The 22,964-nt window shown below is 58.7% G+C and overlaps 3 protein-coding genes across 7 annotated transcripts; 2 read left to right on the forward strand and 1 right to left on the reverse strand.

Annotated features, from left to right (window-relative positions):
• The first annotated feature begins 3,144 nt into the window (after positions 1-3,144).
• Positions 3,145-15,047, forward strand: Jak3 (Janus kinase 3). Of its 5 annotated transcripts, none has more exons than XM_055618753.1 (25): positions 3,145-3,489; positions 5,179-5,371; positions 5,520-5,643; positions 5,802-5,913; positions 6,029-6,174; positions 6,301-6,649; positions 7,018-7,140; positions 7,232-7,389; positions 7,475-7,586; positions 8,132-8,318; positions 8,668-8,792; positions 8,888-9,019; positions 9,485-9,569; positions 9,884-10,011; positions 10,495-10,627; positions 10,752-10,903; positions 10,987-11,137; positions 11,642-11,781; positions 11,864-12,053; positions 12,227-12,351; positions 12,432-12,604; positions 13,275-13,392; positions 13,716-13,826; positions 14,534-14,649; positions 14,774-15,047. In XM_055618753.1, exons 2-24 carry the CDS (start codon positions 5,188-5,190, stop codon positions 14,639-14,641), a joined length of 3,366 nt encoding a protein of 1,121 aa, XP_055474728.1. In that variant the 5' UTR covers positions 3,145-3,489; positions 5,179-5,187; the 3' UTR covers positions 14,642-14,649; positions 14,774-15,047. The 5 variants fall into 5 exon arrangements, with proteins under 5 accessions (XP_055474728.1, XP_055474729.1, XP_055474730.1 ...); XM_055618754.1 differs by having other exon boundaries at positions 14,779-15,047; XM_055618755.1 differs by having other exon boundaries at positions 14,806-15,047.
• Positions 15,048-15,091: 44 nt separating this feature from the next.
• Positions 15,092-16,773, forward strand: Insl3 (insulin like 3). The gene is made up of 2 exons (XM_055618759.1): positions 15,092-15,896; positions 16,564-16,773. Exons 1-2 carry the CDS (start codon positions 15,713-15,715, stop codon positions 16,749-16,751), a joined length of 372 nt encoding a protein of 123 aa, XP_055474734.1. The 5' UTR covers positions 15,092-15,712; the 3' UTR covers positions 16,752-16,773.
• A 1,044-nt stretch (positions 16,774-17,817) lies between these two features.
• B3gnt3 (UDP-GlcNAc:betaGal beta-1,3-N-acetylglucosaminyltransferase 3) lies at positions 17,818-19,434 on the reverse strand. Its single transcript, XM_055618874.1, has 2 exons — positions 18,874-19,434; positions 17,818-18,762 (listed from the first exon to the last, which is right to left on the reverse strand). The coding sequence occupies exons 1-2, from the start codon at positions 19,432-19,434 to the stop codon at positions 18,157-18,159; spliced, it is 1,167 nt and encodes a 388-aa protein (XP_055474849.1). The 3' UTR covers positions 17,818-18,156.
• Positions 19,435-22,964: the final 3,530 nt, after the last annotated feature.

A 22,964-nucleotide genomic window follows, 5' to 3' on the forward strand; every position in this document is an offset into this window, starting at 1 on the left:
CAGCCTGGGACTCAGGGCTAGGCTGGCCTACTGTCCAGCTAGCCCCCAGAATCCTCCTGGAGAAGGGATGGCGGCACACACAGGAGCAGCTCCTCCTGCACGTTCTGGAGACAGAATGGCATCCTCAGGCTTTGGCGGCCACCCTCATCCCCCAGGCCCCTCGGGAGCTGTTAGCCAGCCAGCCATCTGAGTTCTCCACTGCTCTTGGTAAAGTGTAATTACTTTTATTTTGCATGCTGTGGGTGTTCTGCTGTGTGCCTGGTGCTCACAGAGGCCAGGAGAAGGTGTCAGGTGGCTGGGATTGGGCTGCAGGTGGCAGTGAGCCACCATGTGGGTGCTGGGACTCAAACCTGGATACCCCGGAAGATAACCCTCGAATTGTCACCCATTCTTCCTACTCCCTTTGCCCTCCCAGCCAGCGGCATGTCTTATACACGTGTGTGGCTATATGTGTCAGGGTAAATGCTAGGATCCACTTCAGTGTTTTTGTGGATGGTACTGGTGAGCTGCCCCAACAGCTAAGCCTCCTGTCTCTTGCTTCAGCTCCCTGAGTAGCTGCACTGCAGCCCCTCACCCATCTCAACTGAGTCAGTCCAGCCTGAGACCCTTGCCTTTGTGTGCCTGTGTCCAGGTTCCAATACTGCTATGCTTGCAACTCTCCTCACAACCTCAGGGCTCCTCCTCCTATTGGGTCTCAAAGATATGTAACACCAGGTTGAGGTCACGGAGTTCCTGCACAACTCAGGAGGTTTCTCACAGCAGGACCTGTGAGAATTCCAGAGGAATAGGAGCCTCACTCAGGCCTTGCCCAAAATACCCCTGTGAGGGTCTGGGACATGGCTCATGGGTAGACCCTATCTTAGTCAGTGTTCTATTGCTGTGAAGAGACACCATGACCAAGGATACTCTTACAAAATAATAATAATAATAATTAATTGGGGATGGTTTACAGTTTCAGAGGTTTAGTCCTGATGGGAAGCATGGCAGCATTCAGGCAGACATGGTGAAGAAACTGAGTGTTCTACATCTGGATCCTCAGGTGGCAGGAAGTAGGGACACTGGGCCTGGCTTGAACATTTGAAGCTGATCAGCCTACCTCCGGTGATATGCTTCCTCCAACAAAGCCATACCTCCTAACGGTATCTGTTCTGGTGGCAAACCTGGGGGGAGGGGAATTCTTATTTGAACACCCACAGATCCCTTGACTAGCATCTCCCAGTGAGGGGTGGGGGCCTGGTTTGCATAGTGCTAGGTTCCCTCCATATTCCAAAGTATCTCCCAACACTTGGTGCCTTGGTTTCTCCACCTTCAGAAGAGGGATCATAACAAATGATCTTGTGTTTCTGCAACAGCTCATTTGAGTTCAAACCTAAAAACCTGAGAATCCTAAGGACTCCAGTTCTTAAAAGTAATTTTTAGTTAGCTATCAGCAGTAAAGCAGAGGCAAGGCCACTTCAGACCAGAGTTGGGGTGACAGCCCCCTGCAGGGTCCCCATTGCTTCCTCCCTGTCCAAAAATCTTAATTCCCTCATTTTTCTTCCTGCTTCTCACAAACATGGTTATGTTTTTCTGTGCTTTGAACTTTTTAAAATTATTTATTTTTATTCTACGCACATTTGTGTTTTGCCTGTATGTATGTCTGTGTGAGGGTGTTGGATCCTGGAATTACAGACAGTTGTGAGCTGCCAAGTGGGTGCTGGGAATTGAACCTGGGTCCTTTGGGACAGCAGCCAGTGCTCTTAACCACTGAGCCATCTTCCCAGTCCCTGAACTTCTTATAATGGAACACAACAGTTGCTTTTTTCTTTCTTTTCTTTCAAAAAATGTTTTCATTTCTTTTTAAGATGGTTTAGTTATGTAGCCTAAGCAGGTGTGACACTTAATGTGTGGACCAGGATTGGCGCAGCCTTGCAGTGAGGTTACTGCCTTGGCCCCTGAGTGCTGCCACGCTTGACAATAGCAGTGTAGGTGCCTTCTTCATGCTCCATATGTGACTGTGGAGGCCAGAGGAGGACATCCCCTGTCCTGCTGTGTCACACTCCCTTGAGGCAGGTTCTGTGGCTGCCTGGAGCTAAGCCGGTGGCCAGCAACACCCAACCATCCTTCTGTCTTCCCTACCACAGCACTGCACCCATCATCCTTTTTAGAGGGGAACTGGGATGATGTCTCCTCATGTCTGAGCCACGACCCCTGCCTCTCACTGGTGAATTCTACCCAGGCTCCACCCCTGAGCCACGCCCCCAGACCCTCACTGAGGAGTCAGAGCAGGGGCTCCACAGTGAGCTTTCTGGCACATCTTGTTTTTTTTCTGTCAGGCTTCTGCCTCATCCACAGCATCACACCCGCTATCTTGTCACCATTTCTGGTGTCTGTTTCCTCACTTCATCTTCTCCCAAGCATAGCAGCAGGCCAAGAAGCCTAGCCTGCTGTGCTTGGTGTTTTGGGAGCTGCTGGTGCTCTGGGTCTGAGGCTCCAGAAGAGACATAAGAGAACAGAACTTGGCGTGCTTTAGGGGAACCGGCTACGAAGTTCTCTCCCTCGGGGTTCACTCTCAGTTCTGCCCCACTAGCAACAGATGGAGGCACAAGGGGTCGGCAGCCTGATACGAGGCTTTGGACGTGAGCAGAGCCAAGGATGGAGGATGGGCTCCTGCCATCAAGCTCTGTGGCCTGATGCGTTCTTTCCAGAAACCTCCAGGCTGTACCTGTGGGGCCCAGGGATGGAACTCAAGTCAAGCTACTACGTGGCTAGCGTCTGCACGTCTCAGGCATCCTGCACGGCAGCATCTGGACAGGACAGGGATAGGAGGAGGTTTTCAGAGGAAGTGAGAGTCTGCTCAGCGCCTGGGTGGGGTCCCCAAGGACAGGGCCCCTCTTAGCTCATTAGGACTGGGCGGCCCAGAGGTTTGGCGGTTTTTTTCCCACTGTGTTTTTGCTGTTTTCGGTTTTTGTTTTTTGAGACAGAATTTCTCTGTGTAGCTTTGGCTGTCTTGGACTTTCTTTGCAGACTAGGCTGGCCTCGAACTCACAGACATCCGCCTGCCTCTGCCTCCCTGAGGCAGATTACAGGCGAGCGCTACCACGCCTCCCCACCCCCACCCCGGCTGTGTTATTTAACATTGCTCAGAGTATCCTTTACCAGGTTAAAGGTTGAGAGCGGAGTGGAAACTGAAGCCTGAAATGTGTGCCGGCGGCAGCAGGTCCAGGCCCCAGGCAGGCCCATGTGGCCCCAAGAACACGCGTGGACAGGAGCCTGGGGCCGAAGGTGGAGGCGTTGTGCACTGAGGTCCCCAGCAGCACCCCGGCCTTCAGTCCCTGCCCGTCATGCAGGAGGGTGCACCAGCCGCCTAGGTTTCTGGTGTCCCGCCCCGCCCCCAGGGCACCCTGACTTTCCGTAAATGACGGCGGCCAGGAAGCTCAGGGGCCGCACAGGAAGGAGCGGGGACTTTCCTGTCGCAGCTCCACGGCCCCTGCCTCGGCGCGGCTGAAGGTAGGAACGCGGGGCGCGGGGGCTCGGGCGGGGGGCGCAGCCTGGACAACGCACTGCCGGCCGCAACCGCGCGCATGCGCCGCAGGCTCCCGCCCCCACCCTCTGGTTCAGCGGGAGGGAAAGGGCCGGAACTTTACGTTTGGTATAAAGCTCACGCGCCGAGATTCGTATCCCCTTTGTGGATTTGTCTTTCATTTTGTATTTTGAGGCCGGCTCTCCCTCTGTAGCTCGAATCTCATAGCAGTCCTCCTGCAGACCCTCCAGGAGCACAGAGCTGGGGAAGATGATGATGGTTTCATTTTTATATACTTCTATACCATTTTATTAATTTTATTCTGTGGGAATGTATGTGCTACACGCACGATCGGAGGTCAGAGAACAATTTGCTGAAGTGCGTTTTCTCGTTCCACCGTGTGGGCCCTGTGGACTGTCAGGCTCACTGGCAAGCACCTTCACCCGCTGAGCCACCTTGCCCAACCTAATTGTGACAGATTCTGATCGTAAACGTGTAATGACAGGTGTGTTCCACCACATCCAGTAGTAGGTTAAAACTTTCTTCATTTTCTTGATTTGAGACAGGGTCTCTCTGTGTAGCCCTGGCTGTCCTGGAACTCAATCTGTTGTAGACCAGGCTGGTCTCGAAATCAGAGATCCTCCTGTCTCTGCCTCTTAAGGGCTGGGATTAAAGGCATGTGCTACCTCTTCTGCAGGTTTGTGGGAACATAAGCTTTGGGGCGCATTACCCCTAGAGGCCAGAAGGACCCACAGACAGCTGTGAGCCACTGCGGTGGGTCCTTGGCCAGAGCAGCCAGTGCTCTCAGCCTGGGCTGTCTCCAGCACTCTGTTCAGTTAGCTACTTACGAATTTCTGTTCTGTTTGTTGATACAGGGTTTCTCTGTGTAGTCCAGGCTGGCCTGGAACTCACAGAGATCCACCTGCCTCTGCCTCCTGCGTGCCTGCCCAATTTTGTTTTTAAGTACAATCTCATGCAGCCTAGGCTGGCCTTGGCCGTCCATGTTGTCTCCACCTGTGGAGTTTTGTGGTGACAAGTGCGCGCCACCGTGCATACTTGTTCCGGGAGGGGCACTCACGCAGGGTCAGGGGGCAGCTCTTTCCACCATGCGAGCTTTGGAGGTAGAAGGCTTGGCTGCAGCCACCTTCATGGCTTTGAGGTGTAGGACTGTGGTCTGAGCTCTGTTTCCTGCCTTTTCTCAGGGGCTAGCCCCATATCTTGCCCTCAACAGCTCTAAGGAAGCTGTTTTCACCTAGGCCCATTCAGCGAACCGCACTGCCCTGGGAACCAAAGAGGAATTAGATAGGGTGAAGAGAGCCCAGAGAGGGATGGACACTCATGCACAAAGTGCCCACCACAGAGGCCTCTGGCCCCAGCTCAGATGGTCTTGTGACCCTGAAGACCCACAGAGAATATGACAATCGTCCCTCTGCTTCCTGTTGAGGGTTGTTTCTGTATCTGCCATTGATTGCTCATGCCTGTCTGGGGTATTGACTTGGCTGGCTAGGGATGTGGAGGCTTGTGGATCAATTGGAGATGTCTGCCCTGGTTGCAGAGAAGCACAAGGAGGTGTTCACACACAACCAGAAGACACCCGGTCCCTAGCTTGCCTGTCACTTGAGGGCTTGTGGCTCCTCTCCCACCTTTCAGTCAGAAGCCCTTCTCTGCCTCTCTAGGTTATACTCATGGCACCTCCAAGTGAAGAGACACCTCTGATCGCACAGCGCTCTTGCAGCCTCTCATCCTCAGAAGCAGGGACGCTGCATGTGCTCCTTCCTTCCCGGGGACCTGGGCCTCCCCAGCGACTGTCATTCTCTTTTGGGGACTACGTGGCCGAGGATCTGTGTGTGCAGGCTGCCAAGGCCTGTGGTGAGTGGGCCACTTAGTAGGGCTGAGCAAGGCAACTACTGAGAGGTCAGCATTGGTGCTGAGGCTCTGAGGGGTGTATAGAAGTTTGGTAAGGGAGGCTCAAGGACTGCATGGGTGACTTGGTGAACTAATGAGCCCATCCCTCCAGGCATCCTGCCTGTTTATCATTCGCTCTTCGCTCTGTCGACCGAGGACCTGTCTTGCTGGTTCCCTCCAAGCCACATCTTCTCCGTGGAGGACATGGACACCCAAGTCTTGGTTTACAGACTCCGGTAGGAAGTGAGCCTCTCCATTCACCTAGTCAGTCTACAGTGGAGGCTATTGACCAGAGAGGGTGGACTGTGTGCTGTAGGCCGCGCGGCACACCAGTGACCCACTCCAGCTCTGTAAAGCCAGAGCTGAGTATACCACCCCATTCTGAAACCCACAGCTTTTATTTCCCCGACTGGTTTGGGCTGGAGACGTGTTACCGCTTCGGGCTGCGTAAAGATTTGACCAGTGCCATCCTTGACTTACATGTTTTAGAAAGCCTCTTTGCCCAGGTTGGTAGACTTAGGTGGGGAACGCTCAACCGGGGCTGGGGGAACCCCAAGAAAGAACCTTCCAGCTTCAGGCTGAGCAGGACTTCATCTGACCTCCCTCCTATGGCCGACCTAGCACCGCAGTGACCTGGTGAGTGGGCGCTTCCCCGTGGGCCTCAGCCTGAAGGAGCAGGGAGAGTTCCTGAGCCTAGCCGTGCTGGACTTGGCCCAGATGGCTCGTGAGCAGGCCCAGCGGCCGGGCGAGTTGCTCAAGAGCATCAGGTGAGGGCCTCGGGCCACCTCTCTTGTGTCCTCTGGCTGCGGGCCGGAGCCCTACCGTTTCCTCTTACCCAACTCCTGCACATACCCCCTTCCCAATGCCCACTCCTGAAGCTACCTCTCCCTCAGCCTGGCTCTGCCCAAAGGTCCCCTCCCACTCCGAATGCCCGGCGTGCTCCCCACCCACAGCTACAAGGCCTGCCTGCCGCCCAGCCTGCGCAACCTGATCCGGGGCTTGAGCTTCATGACGCGCAAGCGCATCCGCAGGACCGTCCTTCAGGCGCTGCGCCGCGTGGTCGCCTGCCAGACGGACCGCTACGCGCTCATGGTCAAGTACATCCTGGACCTGGAGCGGCTGCACCCAGAGGCTGCCGCCGCCGAGACCTTCCGCGTGGGGCTCCCGGGAGCGCAGGAGGAGCCAGGGCTCCTGCGCGTGGCGGGAGGCAGCGGGATCGCCTGGAGTCCCGGGGACCCGGAGGTGCTGGGGGCGTGGCCTTGCTAGGCGGGGCAGTAAGAAAAGCCAAACGGAGCAGTGTAGGGTGGAGCCAATCAGGGAAAGAAACCAATCAGGAAAGGAGCCAGTCTGGGCGGGGTTGCATGAAGCGATCCAGGGGCGAGGCTAGTTAGTAGGCGTGGCCAATTCGGGGCGGGACCAAGGGTAGATCTTCCCTGGAATTAGACCTAGAGCGGGGCTAAATAGGGCGGAGTCAGACCGAGGGAATGGTCCGGATTGAGCCGGTGGGCGCGGCCTGACCAGGCCAGGCTCTTCTAGGAAATGAGAGTGTGAAGGAGGCTAGACTGGATGGGCCTGTAATCCCCCAGCCTCTCCCATCCTCTCTTCCTCAGCGTTTCCAAACCTTCTGTGACTTTCCTGAAATCGTGGATGTCAGCATCAAGCATGCCCCACGCGTGGGTCCGGCAGGGGAGCACCGGCTGGTCACCATCACCAGGATGGACAGCCACATCCTGGTGGGTCTTGGGACCCGCTGCTCTGGGACTGACCCTTAGAACGGGTGGGCGCCGTGGGCTCTGTTCATAGCTGAAGAGTTCTCCCGGGCAGGAAGCGGAGTTCCCGGGGCTACCTGAGGCGCTGTCCTTTGTGGCCCTCGTGGATGGCTACTTCCGTCTGATCTGCGACTCCAGGCATTACTTCTGCAAGGAGGTGGCGCCTCCGCGGCTGCTGGAGGAAGAGGCAGAGCTGTGCCATGGGCCCATCACGTGAGGAGCGGCCCGGGGGTGACAGTGGGAGCATAGCCTGCAGCAGGTCTGACCAGGGTCTGACCTGGTTTCTGTCCTGGCCTAGGTTAGACTTTGCCATCCACAAGCTGAAAGCTGCTGGCTCCCTCCCTGGCACCTACGTTCTCCGCCGCAGCCCGCAGGACTATGACAGCTTTCTTCTCACGGCCTGCATCCAGGTTGGTTCATGGCTGGTGCCAGGAATGCTTCTGGAGATGACGCCTGAGGTGGGACAGAATGGGAAGAATTTATTTTTCCTTGAAGAGACTGGCCTGTAGTCCTAGATTTTAAGAGGCTGAGGTAGGAGGGTCAAGTTTACAGGCTAGCCTGGGCTACATAGAGACTGCGCATCAAAAACTGTTGTTTTTGATGAAAACAAATGAGAGAGAAAACAAATGATGAGAGAAATTGTTTCGTGGGGAAAAAGTTTTTTTTCCACCAAGCCTGAGGATTCGAGTTTGATTCCTGGCACTCACACGGTGGAAGAACAGAACCGCCACCCACCAGTTGCCCTCTGACCTCAACATGCGCACAGTGGGACGCATCTCCACAGAAATGCACAAAAATAAACATCATTTTAAAAACGCAAAACACCCAGGGAGCACACTGCCAGCTTCTGGGGCATTCATCTGCAGAGGCTGCAGAGAGAGGACTGAGCGGTTCTCCGGGAGAACAGGAAGGGGTGGGGCCTCCGCTCCGCGCCTGGTGCAGCTCCCCTTTGCAGACTCCCCTTGGCCCCGACTACAAGTGCTGCCTCATCCGCCGGGACCCCCGTGGGGCCTTCGTGCTGGTCGGCCTCAGCCAGTCCCACAGAAGCCTGCGAGAGCTGATCGCAGCCTGCTGGCACTCCGGGCTGCACGTGGAAGGCGCTGCCCTGCGCCTCACATCCTGCTGTGCCCCCAGACCTAAGGGTGAGCCGCTCTTCCTTCCCCACCTCCCAGCAGCTCTTGGGGTGGTGGCAGAAACCAAGGAACAAGGGGATCCGGACAGAAAACACAGTCTGCAGGTTCAAAGTCCATTTTTCTCAGTTAGCTGCCACCTCGAACTTCTTCCTGGGTGAACACACAGGCGAACTCCTGCTGGGGCAGGTCTCTTCACTCCACTGTCCTAGCTGACACAAACGATGGTGGCCCTTCTGCCCAAAGCCCAGGGCTTTCATCTCAGGAGCGACTTCCGGGGGGTCCCCAGGCTAAATCCCAGTAGTCTAAATATTGGAAACCTTTGCCTCTCACCTCTGATCTCTGCTTTCTGGTTCCCCAGAAAAGTCCAATTTGATCGTGGTGCGAAGGGGCTGCACTCCCCAGCCAGTCCCCGGCCGCTCCCGGTCCTGCTGTGTGCTGACCCAGCTGAGCTTCCACACAATCCCAGAGGACAGCCTGGAGTGGGTGAGGGTCCCGGAGATGGGAGCCAGGGCCAGGGCCCCTCTCCAGGGACTCGGGAACTGCTGTCAGCTGCTGCTCCCTTTGCGTTTCTCCCACAGCACGAGAACCTAGGCCATGGCTCTTTCACCAAGATCTACCGCGGCCGCCGGCGGGAGGCGGTGGATGGTGAGGCACATGACACGGAAGTCCTCCTGAAGGTCATGGATGCCAGACACCAGAACTGCATGGAGGTTAGGTGGGGACCAGAGCAGAAGGCCATGAGACCTGCAAGGAACTGGGACCTGTTGTCCTGGCTTTTGGGGGATGCTGAGGCAGGAGGACCGCTGGAACCTAGAAGGTCAAGACCAGATGCAGGAATATAGCCAGACTCCATCAAACCAAAATGGAGTGCAGCCACACTGAGCTGGCAGTGAGCAGCAGCTGCAGACACAGCATGCTGAAGTCCTGAGGGCCAGCTGTGTCAGCCAGACAAAGGCTGGGGAGGAACAAAAGGGATGACAACTGCCCAGGACATAACATCTCAAGGGCAGGGCCAAGGGAGGCCGAGACTTCGGCTCTTCCCTAAGCCTATCACATGAGAGACTGGAGGGAGCTTCTAGCAGGACTTCCGACTATGGGCCCAATGAGAGCTGGTGGGCATCCCACTGAGGACCAGCGGGGAGGAATCCACATGTCCTCTGCTCTCCCCTCTTCAGTCCTTTCTGGAAGCCGCAAGCCTGATGAGCCAAGTGTCATACCCGCACCTCGTGTTGCTGCATGGTGTCTGCATGGCTGGAGACAGTGAGCCTGACCTGCACCCCACCCCAGCCCTGGCCCCTCCCTGCCTCGGGGGATGTGCATGGAGCCTCCACACACTCACCCACTCCACACCCCAGCCCCGCGGCCGAGACTCCGGTCCACTCACACCTTGCTGGCTAATTGCTGTGCACCTCGGCAGCTCCTTGCACATCCTCTGAATCTTGCCTGTATCTGTTCAGTTGAGCAGAGAGTCAACAAAAGTCCAGCCTGTGCTAAGAGCAGAAGGCACATGGAGGCAGAGCCAGCTGAGCATGGTGAGCCCCGTGTCACCAGCCCCTCTCTTCCCCTGTCCCCAGGCATCATGGTACAGGAATTTGTGTACCTAGGAGCAATTGACACGTATCTGCGCAAGCGTGGCCATCTGGTGGCGGCCAGCTGGAAGCTGCAGGTGACCAAGCAACTGGCCTATGCCCTCAACTACTTGGTGAGTGTCCTCTGTGTCCACAGGGAGGCTTCCTCTGAAGATGGGGAAATAAGAGTGGGCTCTGTAGTGTGGATAGGAGCTCGGTAAGGACATGCAGAACATGGGAACAGGACATGGGCAGGCTCAGAGCACTGAGGGAGGACTGTGCACCCACGGGGTACAGAGCAACGAGTGAGGAAGCTAGACTGGGGGAGGGAGCGGGGGTGGGGGCTGAAGACAGTGAGAAGAAAGGACATTGAGTCTCAGGCTGAGGTGCTTTTACTGTCCCTAAAGCCATGGGAAGGTAATGGGTGGACAAGTGTTGGGGGCAGGGTGTGGTCAGGTGGGTATAAGAGGAGAGGAGGGTACCAAGACATGCCATCAGGGGCCACAGCCTGTTTGTCTGGACGGCAACCAATGGGCCCTGAAGGACGCAGAGGAGTTTGCCTAACAGTGTTCATTATCAAATGCCCACCCACATTTCCCTATGCCTGGAACACTTAGGAGGACAAAGGCCTCCCTCATGGCAACGTCTCAGCCCGGAAGGTGCTCCTGGCTCGCGAGGGGGTTGATGGGAGTCCACCCTTTATCAAGCTGAGTGACCCTGGTGTCAGCCCCACAGTGCTGAGCCTGGAAAGTGAGTAGTCTCGCACCCGGCTGTACCCTGTGTCCTTGTCTGCAGCCCTGCGCGCTCGCACAGGGTGTGCACTGCGCCAGGGGACGCTCTGTCGAGTGGCCGTTCTCACTCCCGCGTCCTGCAGTGCTCGCCGACAGGATCCCCTGGGTGGCCCCCGAGTGTCTCCAGGAAGCCCAGGCTCTCGGCTTGGAGGCTGACAAGTGGGGCTTCGGCGCCACGGCGTGGGAGGTGTTCAACGGGGCGCCCGTGCACATCACCGCCCTAGAACCCGCCAAGGTCAGAGCGCGCCTGCAGAGCCGGGGGTAGGGGGTCGTGAGGGAAGGTTAGACCACGTGACTGGCGTCATCCTCGCCCCTCAGAAGCTGAAGTTCTACGAGGACCGGGGCCAGCTGCCCGCCCCCAAGTGGACGGAGCTGGCGGGGCTCATCGCACAGTGCATGGAGTACGACCCGGGCCGGCGCCCCTCCTTCCGAGCCATCCTTCGGGACCTCAACGGCCTCATTACATCTGGTGCCTGAGCTGGGACGGTCGGGGGTGGGGTTCCCTGGGGGTGAAGAGGAGGAAGGGCTCCGGACCTGGATCCAGGGAGGTCTGTGGCCCCAGCAGCCAGCAGGGGCTAAGACAGCTGCTGCCACAAACAGGCGTCTTGACTGGGACTCGATCTGTTTTAGGCCCAGGCTGGAGCTCTAACCGCCTCACCTTCCCGGGCGCCGGGATTTGGTTTTATTAATCTTAAATTTTTTGTCAGCTCGATGTTCTCATCTGAGGGTATCCGGGTGACAGGCCGATGTCACTCCATGGCCCTGTCCATCAGGTCCACTTTGTGTCTCTACCGGTTGGGGTCCCACAGAGTGCGCCTTTTCGGGGACAGTGATCATTTCCACTCCCCACGAGGTCCCCGTGGGCGTGTCATGAGCACCGAGAGGACAGTGTTCAAGTGGCATTCACACAGAAAGTCAGTTTGGGGGTGGAGCAGAGAGATACCCCATTTACTCATGTGATTCCCCCCCCCAGATTACGAGCTCCTTTCAGACCCCACGCCGGGCAGCCTGAGTCCCCGAGATGAGCTGTGCGGTGGCCCGCAGCTCTCCGCCTGTCAGGACCCCTCCATCTTTGAGGAGAGACACCTTAAGTACATCTCTCTGCTGGGCAAGGTGAGTGGGCGGGGCTGAGTGGATCTGGCGGGCGGGCACCGCAGCAGGAGCCCCCATGTGCCGGCTGCCCTCCCACCCACAGGGCAACTTCGGCAGCGTGGAACTGTGCCGCTACGACCCTCTGGGGGACAACACGGGACCCCTGGTGGCAGTGAAGCAGCTACAGCACAGCGGGCCAGACCAGCAGAGGGACTTCCAGCGGGAGATTCAGATCCTCAAGGCGCTGCACAGCGACTTCATCGTCAAGTACCGGGGAGTCAGCTACGGGCCCGGTGAGCGGCATCAGTGTCTCTGTAGCGGGTTCAAATCCCGCTTCTACCCCCTTCCCACTCAGGCCATTTTGAGAAGGCCGCTACCCCACTGAGCCTAAGCTTCTCAAGTTGGAGCCTGAACGAACCAACGCACCCAGTAGAAGGTGCGCAAGAGCTTCTGTGGCTGTCCGCAGGTCGCCAGAGCCTGCGGCTGGTGATGGAGTACCTGCCCAGCGGCTGCCTGCGGGACTTCCTGCAGCGCCACCGCGCGCGCCTGCACGCCGGCCGCCTGCTGCTGTTCGCCTGGCAGATCTGCAAGGTGCGACCGGCGCTGAGGCAGGGGATGGGCATCCTGCGGTCCGGGATACCGGGCCCACGCGCTCTCACGGCTCCCTGCAGGGCATGGAGTACCTGGGCGCGCGCCGCTGCGTGCACCGTGACCTGGCCGCGCGCAACATCCTGGTGGAGAGCGAGTCGCATGTGAAGATCGCGGACTTCGGCCTCGCTAAACTGCTGCCGCTTGGAAAGGACTACTACGTGGTCCGCGAGCCTGGACAGAGCCCCATCTTCTGGTGCGAAGCCGAGACCCCAGACGCCACGCCCCTCTGACCTTGCCCGCCCGCCTGTACCTCGCTAGACCTGCCATCGCAGAGTCCCCACCCACAGCAAAGAGTCCGCCCTGTAGCTCCGCCCCGCCCACTGGGCAGACAGGACAGAGGGACGATCCAGCCGCCGTAACCACGCCCCTCCCCGTTCTGACTCCGTCCTGGGAGTCCAAAATCTGTCCTCTACCCAGGCCCCGCCCCTTTTAGCTCCGCCTCTCCCTTCATGCTCCACGAGATCCCCCCTCCCATACCGTAATCATCTTCCTCAGTCAAACCTACTCCTCTCTCTCTGGCTCCTTCCCTTATGTGACTTAAGCCTACCTGCTCAGGCCCTGTTTTAGCAGCCCATCCCACAAAGCTGACCAGACCCAAGCCCCGCCCTATCCACTTAGAGTTCCACCCCATCCTGGCCACACCCACACGCTCTCCCCCTCCCTTAGTGCCAGTCTCTAAGCCACCTTCTACGGCCGCTGCTACTAAGTAGCTGCCCGACGAATTCCGTACAGCCACGCCCCCTTTCTGGGCCCAGGCTGACCACACTCACACTAGCCGCGCCCTCGCCAGGGGGGTGTTCACACCTAACCACGCCCCTCGGGAGTCACACTCTTTTCTGGCCACGCCTCTGTCTCGTCCTCAGGTACGCCCCCGAGTCCCTTTCAGACAACGTCTTCTCCCGCCAGTCTGACGTGTGGAGCTTCGGCGTGGTGTTGTACGAGCTCTTCACCTACAGCGACAAGAGCTGCAGTCCATCCGCCGTGCGTCGCCAGCCCCGCGCCCCAGCCCTCCTCCTAGCCGCCAGTTCTGCCTCCTGACCTCAGCCCTCCTCCTGACCTCAGCCCTCCTCCTAGCCGCCAGTTCTGCCTCCTGACCCCCAGCCCTCCTCCTGACCCCAGCCTTCCTCCTGACCTCAGCCCTTCTCCTACCTCAGCCCTCCTCCTGACCCCCAGCCCTCCTCCTACCTCAATCCTCCTCCAGACCTCAGCCCTCCTACCTCAGCCCTCCTCCTGACCCCCAGCCCTCCTCCTACCTCAGCCCTCCTCCTGACCCCTGCCCTGTCCCACTTGCCCCTCTCCCGTAGGAGTTCCTGCGTCTGATAGGGCCAGAGCGGGAGGGGCCCACGCTCTGCCGCCTCCTGGAGCTGCTGGCGGAGGGCCGCCGCCTCCCGCCACCTCCCGCCTGCCCGGCCAAGGTGAGGGAAGCAACTCAGTTTCCCAGATTACAATCCTGATTGACAGCAGGGGGCCTGGCCCGGAATGCCATTGCTTTACAGGATGAGGGAGGCTTTCACCTTTGTTGAGACCTTGGCTGGCCTGGAATTCGACATCCTCCTGCCTCAGTCTCCTGTGGTCTGAGAAGACAAATGCATGAGAGCTACCACAATGGCTCTCGAATGCATATTTCAATTTTTCTTTTACCTACTTATTTTTTACAGTGCTGAGAACTGAATGCAGGGCCACACACACACCCACCCACACCCTAGGCAAGCGCCCGCCACTGAGCTAGAGTGCCCTAAGCGATTGTGATTCTGGGGGTTGGCAGGCCTCTCCCAGGGTGAATGACGCTTGTTGGAATAGCTGGGAAAAGTCATTCCCAGTGGGAGTCACGGCCGTGGGGGGGGGGGGATAGAAGCGAATGCGGGGTGAGATGTGGGCTGTGTGTCTATCACCCAGCAATCTGGAGGCTGAAGCAGGAGCGTTGCCATGAGTTTGGGGTCAGTCAGGGTTACTGAGACCCTGTCTCCAGACAAAAGAAGGGGGGCAACAGTCAGACTTAGTTTCTGTTCTGAGATCCGTCGGGGGCGTGGAGAGCTATGGAGCAAAGTGAGGAGATTTCAAATTTGTACCATTAAGCTGAGTTTAAGCCATGCCCCTCAGCTCAGGCACCCCCCCCCCTCAGGTTCAGGAGCTCATGCAGCTGTGCTGGGCACCCAGCCCGCAGGATCGGCCGGCCTTCGGCACCCTGAGCCCGCAGCTGGACGCACTGTGGCGTGAAAACCCGGGATAGCAGCCTGGGTGAGCGCGAGCCCGGTTGCCCTGGGCTGGGGGCACGGCCTCAGGCAGGGAGCTGTCCCTCTCCGGGCTCCGGCACCCCTCATCCCCTCTCACCACCTCTCTCCATTTTCCCTCCACGCCCCAGAACAGGGGTGTGTTTCCCGGCACGTCCTGCAGAACTCAACGACCCCGGCAACCTCAGGTCCCAACACCACCATCCAGCCTCAGCCAGCATCCAGCCACATCCCCGAACTCCTGACTCCAGGTCTGGGCCAGCGTCTGTCCAGTCCCGTTCTCCGCTGCCCGTGGGCTCCTGGGGGCTGTGAGGCCTCAGCATGGCCTCTTTGCAGATTGGGCCCTGGGGTGTTTGTTGAATGAATAAATGACCTCAATAAAAAGAAAAGATGGTTTATGACTAGCGTAGGGGTGAAGGAGAGCTGAGTTATGGGATGTGGTTCAGGCTTAGGGGGGCAGGTGTGGAGCCGGGAAGCGGTACACCTGGCACAGTAGAGGCCTTGGCCAGACCCCAAGGACACCCCCTTTCCTCCGGCCCAGCTGCGGTCCTTGGCTCGCTAGGCGAGCTGGATCCAGGCAGGGGCCAGGGGCGGGGGAGGGGCAATCAGAGGCTAAGGCTGGAGCTGGCCAAGACAGCCGTGAGCACCCCAAACGGTGCCCGTGTCACCCACAAGAGCCCTTAAGGGGGGAAAAAGCCCCCTGGTCGAGGAACGGGCTTTATTCTCCCTCTCCCAACTTCAATTTCCTGCTTTGACCACATCCCTTTCACAGCCTAAACTACTTCCAACTCACAGCAATTCTCCTGCCCCAGCTTTTCCAGTGCCCGCAAGACAAGTGGGCTCCACTCTTACAAGGCGAGGGCGCCTGGCTTGCTTTTCAATGTTGGGGGCGTCTTCTGGCACAGTGCTTCCCCTGGGAGAGGGCCTTCAGGGTCCCAAGGTGGACACACGGCCCCTGGCCGTGACCAGAGCCTCGACCTTTCCGGGGCTGCTCGCCGTGTTCCCTCCAAGGCCCGTAGGCGGCGCGAGGCGGCTATAAGGGGCGTCTCCGCGCGTCACCTCCCGCCACCATGCGCGCCCTGCTGCTGCTGCTGCTGCTGCTGCGCCCGGCGCTAGGCTCCGCGCTGCGCCCCCCGCGGCCCCCCGAGGCGAGTGCCAAGCTCTGCGGCCACCACCTGGTGCGCGCGCTGGTGCGCGTGTGCGGCGGCCCGCGCTGGTCCCCCGAGGCCACGCAGCCCGTGGACGCCCGCGACCGTGAGTGGGGACAGGCGGGGCGGTGGACAGGCGGATGGATAGCCGAGAGGGGGGGGCGGCCATCTCCTGATAACCGGAGTCCTCACAAGACTTTCACATTTTAACTTTTTCCTCTTTTTGAATCTTTGGGACGGGGTCTCACGTAGTCCAGACTGGACCCACAATTCAGCCGGGGATAACCTTGAACTTCCATATCTTAGGCATGAGTGCCTAGATGACTGGCCTGAGTCACCACCTGGTTTAATGTTTATTAAAGGCAGACTGTTACTCTGCAGCCTAAAATGGCTTTAAGTCACAGGAATCCTCCTGCCTCACCAGGGCTGGGATCGTTGGAATACGGCCTTCTGGGGGAGTCTGGGCAGGGTCTCTGCCTCCAGCCCCATGGAACTGCAGAGGACAGAGGTCCCTGTGCACAACCTCGGGTGGCGCCTGTGGGGCTCCCTCCTAACGCTGGGGTGCTGCCCAGGGGGACAGCATGTAATTCTGGGGACCCCAGCCTTCCACCGCCAGAAACTGGGGTGCACAGGAGACCGTGGAAAGCCAGACAAAGTTGGGAGGTGAATGCTCTGAAGCGTTCAGCAGGCGCTATACATCTGTTCCTTCTTCTTGGGCATGTAATGTGTATTGGGTGTGGGGAGGACTCAGGCTGACTTCTGCTCGCCCACAGGGGAGATGCTGCAGTGGCTGGAGCGGCGGCAGCTCCTGCATGCACTTGTGGCCGATGTGGAGCCCACGCTGGACCTCCCTGACCCGGCTCCTCAGCGCCAGCGCCGCAGCGCCGCCACCAAGGCTATGCACCCCTGCTGTCTCACTGGCTGTACCCAGCAAGACCTGCTGGGCCTGTGTCCCCACTGAGGGCCAGGGGCTGGGCAGCGCATCCTCCCCCCGCCCCTGGGGTCGCCTCCAAGGGTGCCAGTTATTCGTAGATCCCAGAAACAGAGCCTGTGCCTTCTCCTCCCTGTGTCCCCAAAAGTCTAAATAAATCAACTTTGCGCATTGTTGTCTGGGAAAAGCAACATGGGGGGGGGAACCTCTGCTCTGGTCACACATGGACCTAAAGCACCACCAGGATCCACTGGGGAAAAACTGAGGCTGCTTGGAAGTCAGGCAGGTCTGAGCCCCTTCCGCAGGAATCTTGGACCCTAAGCTCTGGAATGGTCTGTGCCCCCGCCTCAGGACGCTGTGAGTGTGTCAGGGTCCCCACAGCGTGTGGGCTGGGAGCCTCCATCCAGGCAACAGGGAGCCACAGAGAGCTCAGGGTTGGAAGCAGTGCCCTCTGCCCAGCTGCCAAGCTCTCCGGTGAGGCCCCTCTCCCTCCGTGACCTGCCCCGTCCCCTCACCTAGTACATACACCCACACACCCAGGCTGCGCACCAACACCGCCTGTCTCCTGCTCCCCCTGCAGCTTTCACCCCCACTGTTGCCCAGGGGTGTCAGGAGCCCTTTCCGAAGCTGCAAGATACACAGCACGGCAGACAGAACCGGGCTGGGCTGGGCCTGGAACTTGTGAGGGGTCCAGCAGCAAACAGCAGGTGTGGTGCTCAGTGTCATCTCGGGCTGGGGGGTGAAGGCAAGGGACAGGAGTTCAAAGTCACCCTGGCTATAGGGGGAACTCATGTAGCCTGGGCTACATGAGACCCTTTCTCTAAAGGAGGAAAACACAAGGCAGTAAGTGTGGGGTCACCAGTGCTGAGGTGGGAGACCAGATGTCCCCCAGGCTGAGGTGCGGGAGCTATGAGGGGTGGGAGAAGCCGGAGTGAGGCCAGCTTCACCGCACTCCGCCCACCTGGACCTTTGGAAAAGGACCTTAAACGTGAATGGCTGTAGGCGTGAAGACGTCACAAGGACGCTTGATTTTGTGAGTTAATAAAATCTTAAAGGTCGGGGGGGGGGGGTTAAAACGTGAATGATGCTGAAAAAAAACATAAAGCAGCTGGCGAGAGAGCCCAGGGAGTAGAGGTGCTTGCCACCAAGCCTGAGGATCTGAGTTCAAGCCCAAAGCGCCACGCGGAGGAGAGCGGGACCGGCTCCCCTCCCCTCTGCCCACCGCCCACAGTCGTGGCGTACAATAAGCTGAATCGGTAAAAGGAAAAGGGCGGAGCCCGGGGTTGTATTGCGCCCTCCGCCTCCCGCTGTAAGCTGCAGCCGGGTCTGCGGCTGGAGGCTGACACCCATCCGCTCGGCCCGCAGCACCTCTTAGCGGCCGCTCAGAGGAGTGCCTGCCCCGGCCGGCAGCGAGGGGCCAAGCGTCCTCGGGGGCTCAGCGGGCGGCCGGGTCGTCCCCCGGCCTGGCCGCGCCCGGCTCTCCCGGCGGCCAGTAGGCCTGGGCCCGCCTGCCGCAGGCCAGCTGAGGCCGGCTCAGCGCGTCCCACATGAGCAGCACCTCGAAGGGCAGGAAGCGGTGCACGAGCAGCAGGCCGCGGTAGAAGCAGGGGTCGAAGGAGTTGCCGCGGCGGCCGGGGGCCGCCACCCCCGCCGTGCGCACTCCGGCGTGCGCGGCCGGCGCCAGCCCCTGCTGCTGCAGGCACATGCCCAGGAACACGTCGTCGATGGGGAAGAGCGGCACGGTGCGCGCGGCGCGGCGCAGGGCAGCCAGCGTGGCGCGCGACAGCAGGATGCCGCCGCCGCCGCAGTAGGGAGGGTAGCGCTCCTCGGGCGCCAGCAGCGCGGGCACGAAGTACTTGCTCCAGGGCGCCCGGACGGGGCCCACGTTTCGGATCAGGTGGCCCACGAAGAGGTGGCGGTCGGGGTCGCGGCCCTGCAGGTAGCTGACCATGTTGTCGGTGTGCGCGAACACGTCGTCGTCGCCGTCGAGCACGAAGCTGGCGGCCGCGCAGCGGGCTCGCTGCCACTCCAGGAACAGGACCTGAGGGGCGCGGGCACGCGCGGGCTGGCTCCCCGGGCCTCCCGGGCTGGCTCCCCGGCCCCCCGGGCTCCTGGCCCCGCCCCGCCGCCCCCCGCGGGACCCTGCGCCCACCTGCTTGAGCGTCAGGTTGAAGAAGGAGTCGTGGAAGTCCCACTGCAGGATGTCGCCGTGCGCGCGCGCCTCCAGCTCCAGCAGCCGGCCGAGCTTGCGCGCCTGCTGCGGGTCGCGGTCGGAGCCCACGAGGAAGAGGCGACGCAGCGGCGCCCCCCGAGGCCCCCGCTCGCGCGCCCACGTGGCGCGCAGCACCTGGCGGCGCCCGTAGTTCTGCGGCGACGACTTGATGGCGAGCAGCAGGAAGACGGGCGGCGCGCACTTGGCGGCGGGCGGCTCGCGTAGCACGGGGAAGTCGCGGCAGTGGCGGTAGAGCAGGAAGTCGCGCACGTGCGCGGGCAGCCCCGCGAAGTCGGGGTGCGCGGCCGCCGTCAGGTTGGCGGGGCACGGGGCGGCGCGCGCGCGCGGAGGGGGCGCCGCGGGGGCGCCCGGGGGCTCCGCGGGCTCCTCGGGGGCGGGGCAGACGGGCGGCGACGGCAGCGTGAGCAGCAGCAGCAGCGCCAGCGCGGCCGACGCCAGCGCCAGGCCCAGGTCGGAGGGCGGCCGCAGGCGGGGCCGCATGGCGGGGTGGGGCCTAGGCAAGGTCACGGGAGCTGTGGGCGCCGTCGCCTCCTCCCGGCCCCCTGAGCCGCAGGGACTCTCGCTGGACCCGAACCCAGACGCGGGTCCCACCGGCCTCGACCCAACCCAAGTCTTCCTCCTCAAACGACTGGACCTCAGAGAGATCCCGCTGCCTCCGCCTCCCGAGCCCAGGGACTGAAAGTTATCTCGGCCCGCTAGGAAACTTCTATTCCGCCCTCAAAACCCATTTCTGAGGATCCAATTTCCAGACTTTCCTCATTGACCCCCTGTCCCCTGGCACTTCCGGCCCCTTTGCGGCCCCGCCCAGCATGACTGAGGGCACAAGTCAGAGGCAGAAAAAAACTCAATGTTTGTGGTAAACCCTTACAGATCTGCCAGAACCCCAGATCTAATGACCTCGCTTTCAGGAAGCCCAGGCCGGCCTCCAACTAGTTTGCGTAGCTGAGGACGGACCCGAGCTGTCCATCCTCCTGTCCCCACACTTGGGATGCTGGGATGGCAGTTAGCTATCACCAGGCCTGGACTCCTTCCTGACCTCAGAGTTCAGCTCTCACTGTCCTTGCAACCTGCTCCCTAGGCCTTTCCGCCTCTGCACATGCGCTCTGCTGTCTGTAATGTCGTCTAGTCCTGGAGATTGTTGTTCGGTGCTAGATCAGACTTGTAGCAGGACTCAGAAGCACACTTGCATCCCTGCAGCCCAGTGTCGGGCCCCCTGGCCACGTGCCTTGGTGTTGCTGGTAGAGATGGGAACCTACCACCCCCACTCCGCAGCACTTACCTTAGTCTATCCGCACTGAGCAGGCTGTCCTTGGTCTCCCCAATAGCACCTGGGACCTGTGGGCAGTTGACAAGTGTCCTTGAGACTGTAGGCCTCATTTGGCTAGTGCCTGGGCCAAAACGGCTTCTTGGTTCTGTGTCATGGGTTCTGTTGTGTAGTCTACTAGGACAGAATGGCTTGACCTCTCTGGATCTCCAATTAAGCAAGAGAAATCCCACCCAAAAGTACCATGGAGCTCTCTGGCAGGACCTTAGCCCAGACTGTTACTGATTTCTAAAAACCCTTCACATAGGAAACACTGTGTCAGCTGCACTCTCTGCCCGGGCTGTGGAGAGACTGGAGGCACAGCCAGCAGCCCCCTCGATGTGGGTTGGAAAGGCATTCATTCATTCATTCATTCATTGATGACTACACGTCGGCTCTCAGGTTTGAACACTTCCTGAAGTTTGAACACTTCAGTCAGAGATGGGAAAGAGACTCGTGCTGCCTGGGGCTAGACCTCACTGACATGTAGGCTAACTTAAGCTAGACCTCTCCCTGGGAGACAAGAGTGACTTCCATATGCACACAATTTGGGTGTGTGGAGTGGAGCATTGCCTGTGATTGTCATCCCCAACATGGCTACTCTGGAAAGGGATCACATCCAAACTCCCAGGTCTGTGTGATCCAGCTGGAATACAGACACACCCTTAGTATATACATTTAATCCCAAATAATGACATCTAATTGAGGGGCAGACAAAATGAGGAATCAGAGAAAGATTTGGTATAATGAGTCAGCCACACGATATGCCCAGCTCTCATGAGGACAGACAGGAAAGAGAAGCTACTTAAGAGCAGCGCAGCGTGAGTTCATGGACACAGTACAGTTCAGTGTTGTTCCTGCAGTTCAGTCCATGGAAGTCAGAGGCAGTTCTTCCAAGTAGAGGAATTCAGAGAGAAGCCAGATTGAATCAGTCAGCTTTGAACCACAACAGCCGAGTTGAACCAGCCAGAGTTCAGAAAAAACTAGGAAGGGTGAGCTTATCCAGCAGTAAGTCTGTTGCAGAATATATAAATTGCTAATAATGTTTATCATTAAATGCCTATAATTATTATAGCGGTTATTATTAACCCGATACCATATCAATAAAAGACAGACACCTGCTGTATTTAAATAATCCTTATTTCACCTGGGGCTGGGCAGACTTTACCCCTATGTCACCTTGCCACCTGTCAACTCCACATCCCACGCCATTTGCTTTAATCATTCCTGTCTGGGTTGCTTCCCATCCAATATCCCCATAAATACTTGCAACATACTTTCTATCCTCAGTTCCTTCCTCCACCCACTGGTTCCTACTTCCTACCCCACGGCAACTCTGCTTTCTCCTTTTTCCTCCACCTGTCTGTGACCTTTTTACGCCTTCTCCTTTCCAAGCTGGCACTTTGGCCACAGGTGTCTGTGTATTTTATGGATTTGTTATCGGGTTAAAGAATAACACCGTCACAATAACTAGGCTATTAATAACAAACATTATTAGCCATATTTGTTTTCTACAACAGAAGTCTTGGAGGCTGAAAACATTCTAGGCCTTAATTAGCAGACAGACTGGAAGCTGAAGCCTTTAGGTCCGGGCTTGCAGAAGATTGAAGGGAGGCTCGAAGCTTCCAGGCCCAGGCACACGGATAGTTAGAAATGTTCTGGCTTCAGCCCCAGCCATGTATTTGTAAAGCTTGGGTATGACTCTTGTTCATCCCCTCATCTGAGGGAATAAAAACTACATTTACAAACGGGGGCTGCTGGCCTGGGCACCCTGACCGCCACCAAGGCGCGTCAGTCGGATAATGAGTCAAGGCCACACTGTCCTACAGGATTGGGAGGGGTGGGGTTCTGCCCTGCCCCTCACTATCAAACCAGTCAGTCCTGCCCGGGGCTGTTTGTACCAGGAAGCAACATGAGCAGCTTCCTCTCCACTCAGGAAGTTGCTTGGTGTGACTGTGGGGCCCCAGTTCTGCAAGATCCCCCATCCCATTCAGTGACCCCAGGAGTCTGGAGCCTAGATCAGTGTCAACGTCCTGTTCTCACTCAGCAGACACCAGCGAGAAGACTGGCATCGCCTGTCCAGCGCGGCTGCTGCCCGCTGCCCGGGGAAATGGAAACAGTACCCAGCAGACATCCTGTCACCAGTGTCAGCAGGAGAGGGGGGCCTAAGGGGGCACAGTGACAGCCTAGGATAACCCAGTGAGGGGCTGGGGCGTGGCCAGGGGGAGAGTAGAGTGACAGGCTAGAAGCCTCCAGTGAGGAGCTGGGGTGTGGCCAGGGAGGTGACAGCCTAGGATACCCTAGTGAGGGGTGGGGGCGTGGCTCGGGGTGGAAGGCCCGCCCACTTAGCACCTCTAGGCCCTGAGTTCACCGCCCTTCTCCCACTGCGGTGGTAGCTCACACCGGTAGTCAGAGGTAAGCAGATCTCTGAGTTCGAGGCCAGCCTGATCTGAGCAAGTTCTAGGATAGTCAGAAATACACAGAGACACCCTGTTTCAAAAAACAAAGCCAAACAAACAAAAACCAAAAACGTAGGAAGCCGCAGAGTATATGCACCAGAGACCCAAAAAAATTCCCGAATATTTGAATATTGACTGGGTCCCAAAGTCCCAGCAGCTCGCAGCCGCTGTGCCACCTTGTCCTAGAACTAAGAGCAAAACTAGATAGATAGATAGATAGATAGATAGATAGATAGATAGATAGATAG

Source organism: Psammomys obesus, unplaced genomic scaffold, assembly GCF_907164565.1.
Source record: "Psammomys obesus unplaced genomic scaffold, mPsaObe1.curated_primary_1811, whole genome shotgun sequence".
Classification (NCBI taxonomy): Eukaryota; Metazoa; Chordata; class Mammalia; order Rodentia; family Muridae; genus Psammomys; species Psammomys obesus.

What these genes read in the sequence shown, in the direction of transcription:
- Jak3 (XM_055618753.1), top strand. Translation starts at nt 5,188, where the DNA reads ATGGCACCTCCAAGTGAAGAGACACCTCTGATCGCACAGCGCTCTTGC. An exon ending in GCAGGCTGCCAAGGCCTGTG is followed by an intron (nt 5,372 to 5,519) that starts GTGAGTGGGCCA and finishes CCATCCCTCCAG; the next exon opens with GCATCCTGCCTGTTTATCAT. An exon ending in CTCCCGCCTGCCCGGCCAAG is followed by an intron (nt 13,827 to 14,533) that starts GTGAGGGAAGCA and finishes CCCCCCCCTCAG; the next exon opens with GTTCAGGAGCTCATGCAGCT.
- Insl3 (XM_055618759.1), top strand. Translation starts at nt 15,713, where the DNA reads ATGCGCGCCCTGCTGCTGCTGCTGCTGCTGCTGCGCCCGGCGCTAGGC. An exon ending in GCCCGTGGACGCCCGCGACC is followed by an intron (nt 15,897 to 16,563) that starts GTGAGTGGGGAC and finishes GCTCGCCCACAG; the next exon opens with GGGAGATGCTGCAGTGGCTG.
- B3gnt3 (XM_055618874.1), bottom strand. Translation starts at nt 19,434, where the DNA reads ATGCGGCCCCGCCTGCGGCCGCCCTCCGACCTGGGCCTGGCGCTGGCG. An exon ending in TCAACCTGACGCTCAAGCAG is followed by an intron (nt 18,763 to 18,873) that starts GTGGGCGCAGGG and finishes CGCGCCCCTCAG; the next exon opens with GTCCTGTTCCTGGAGTGGCA.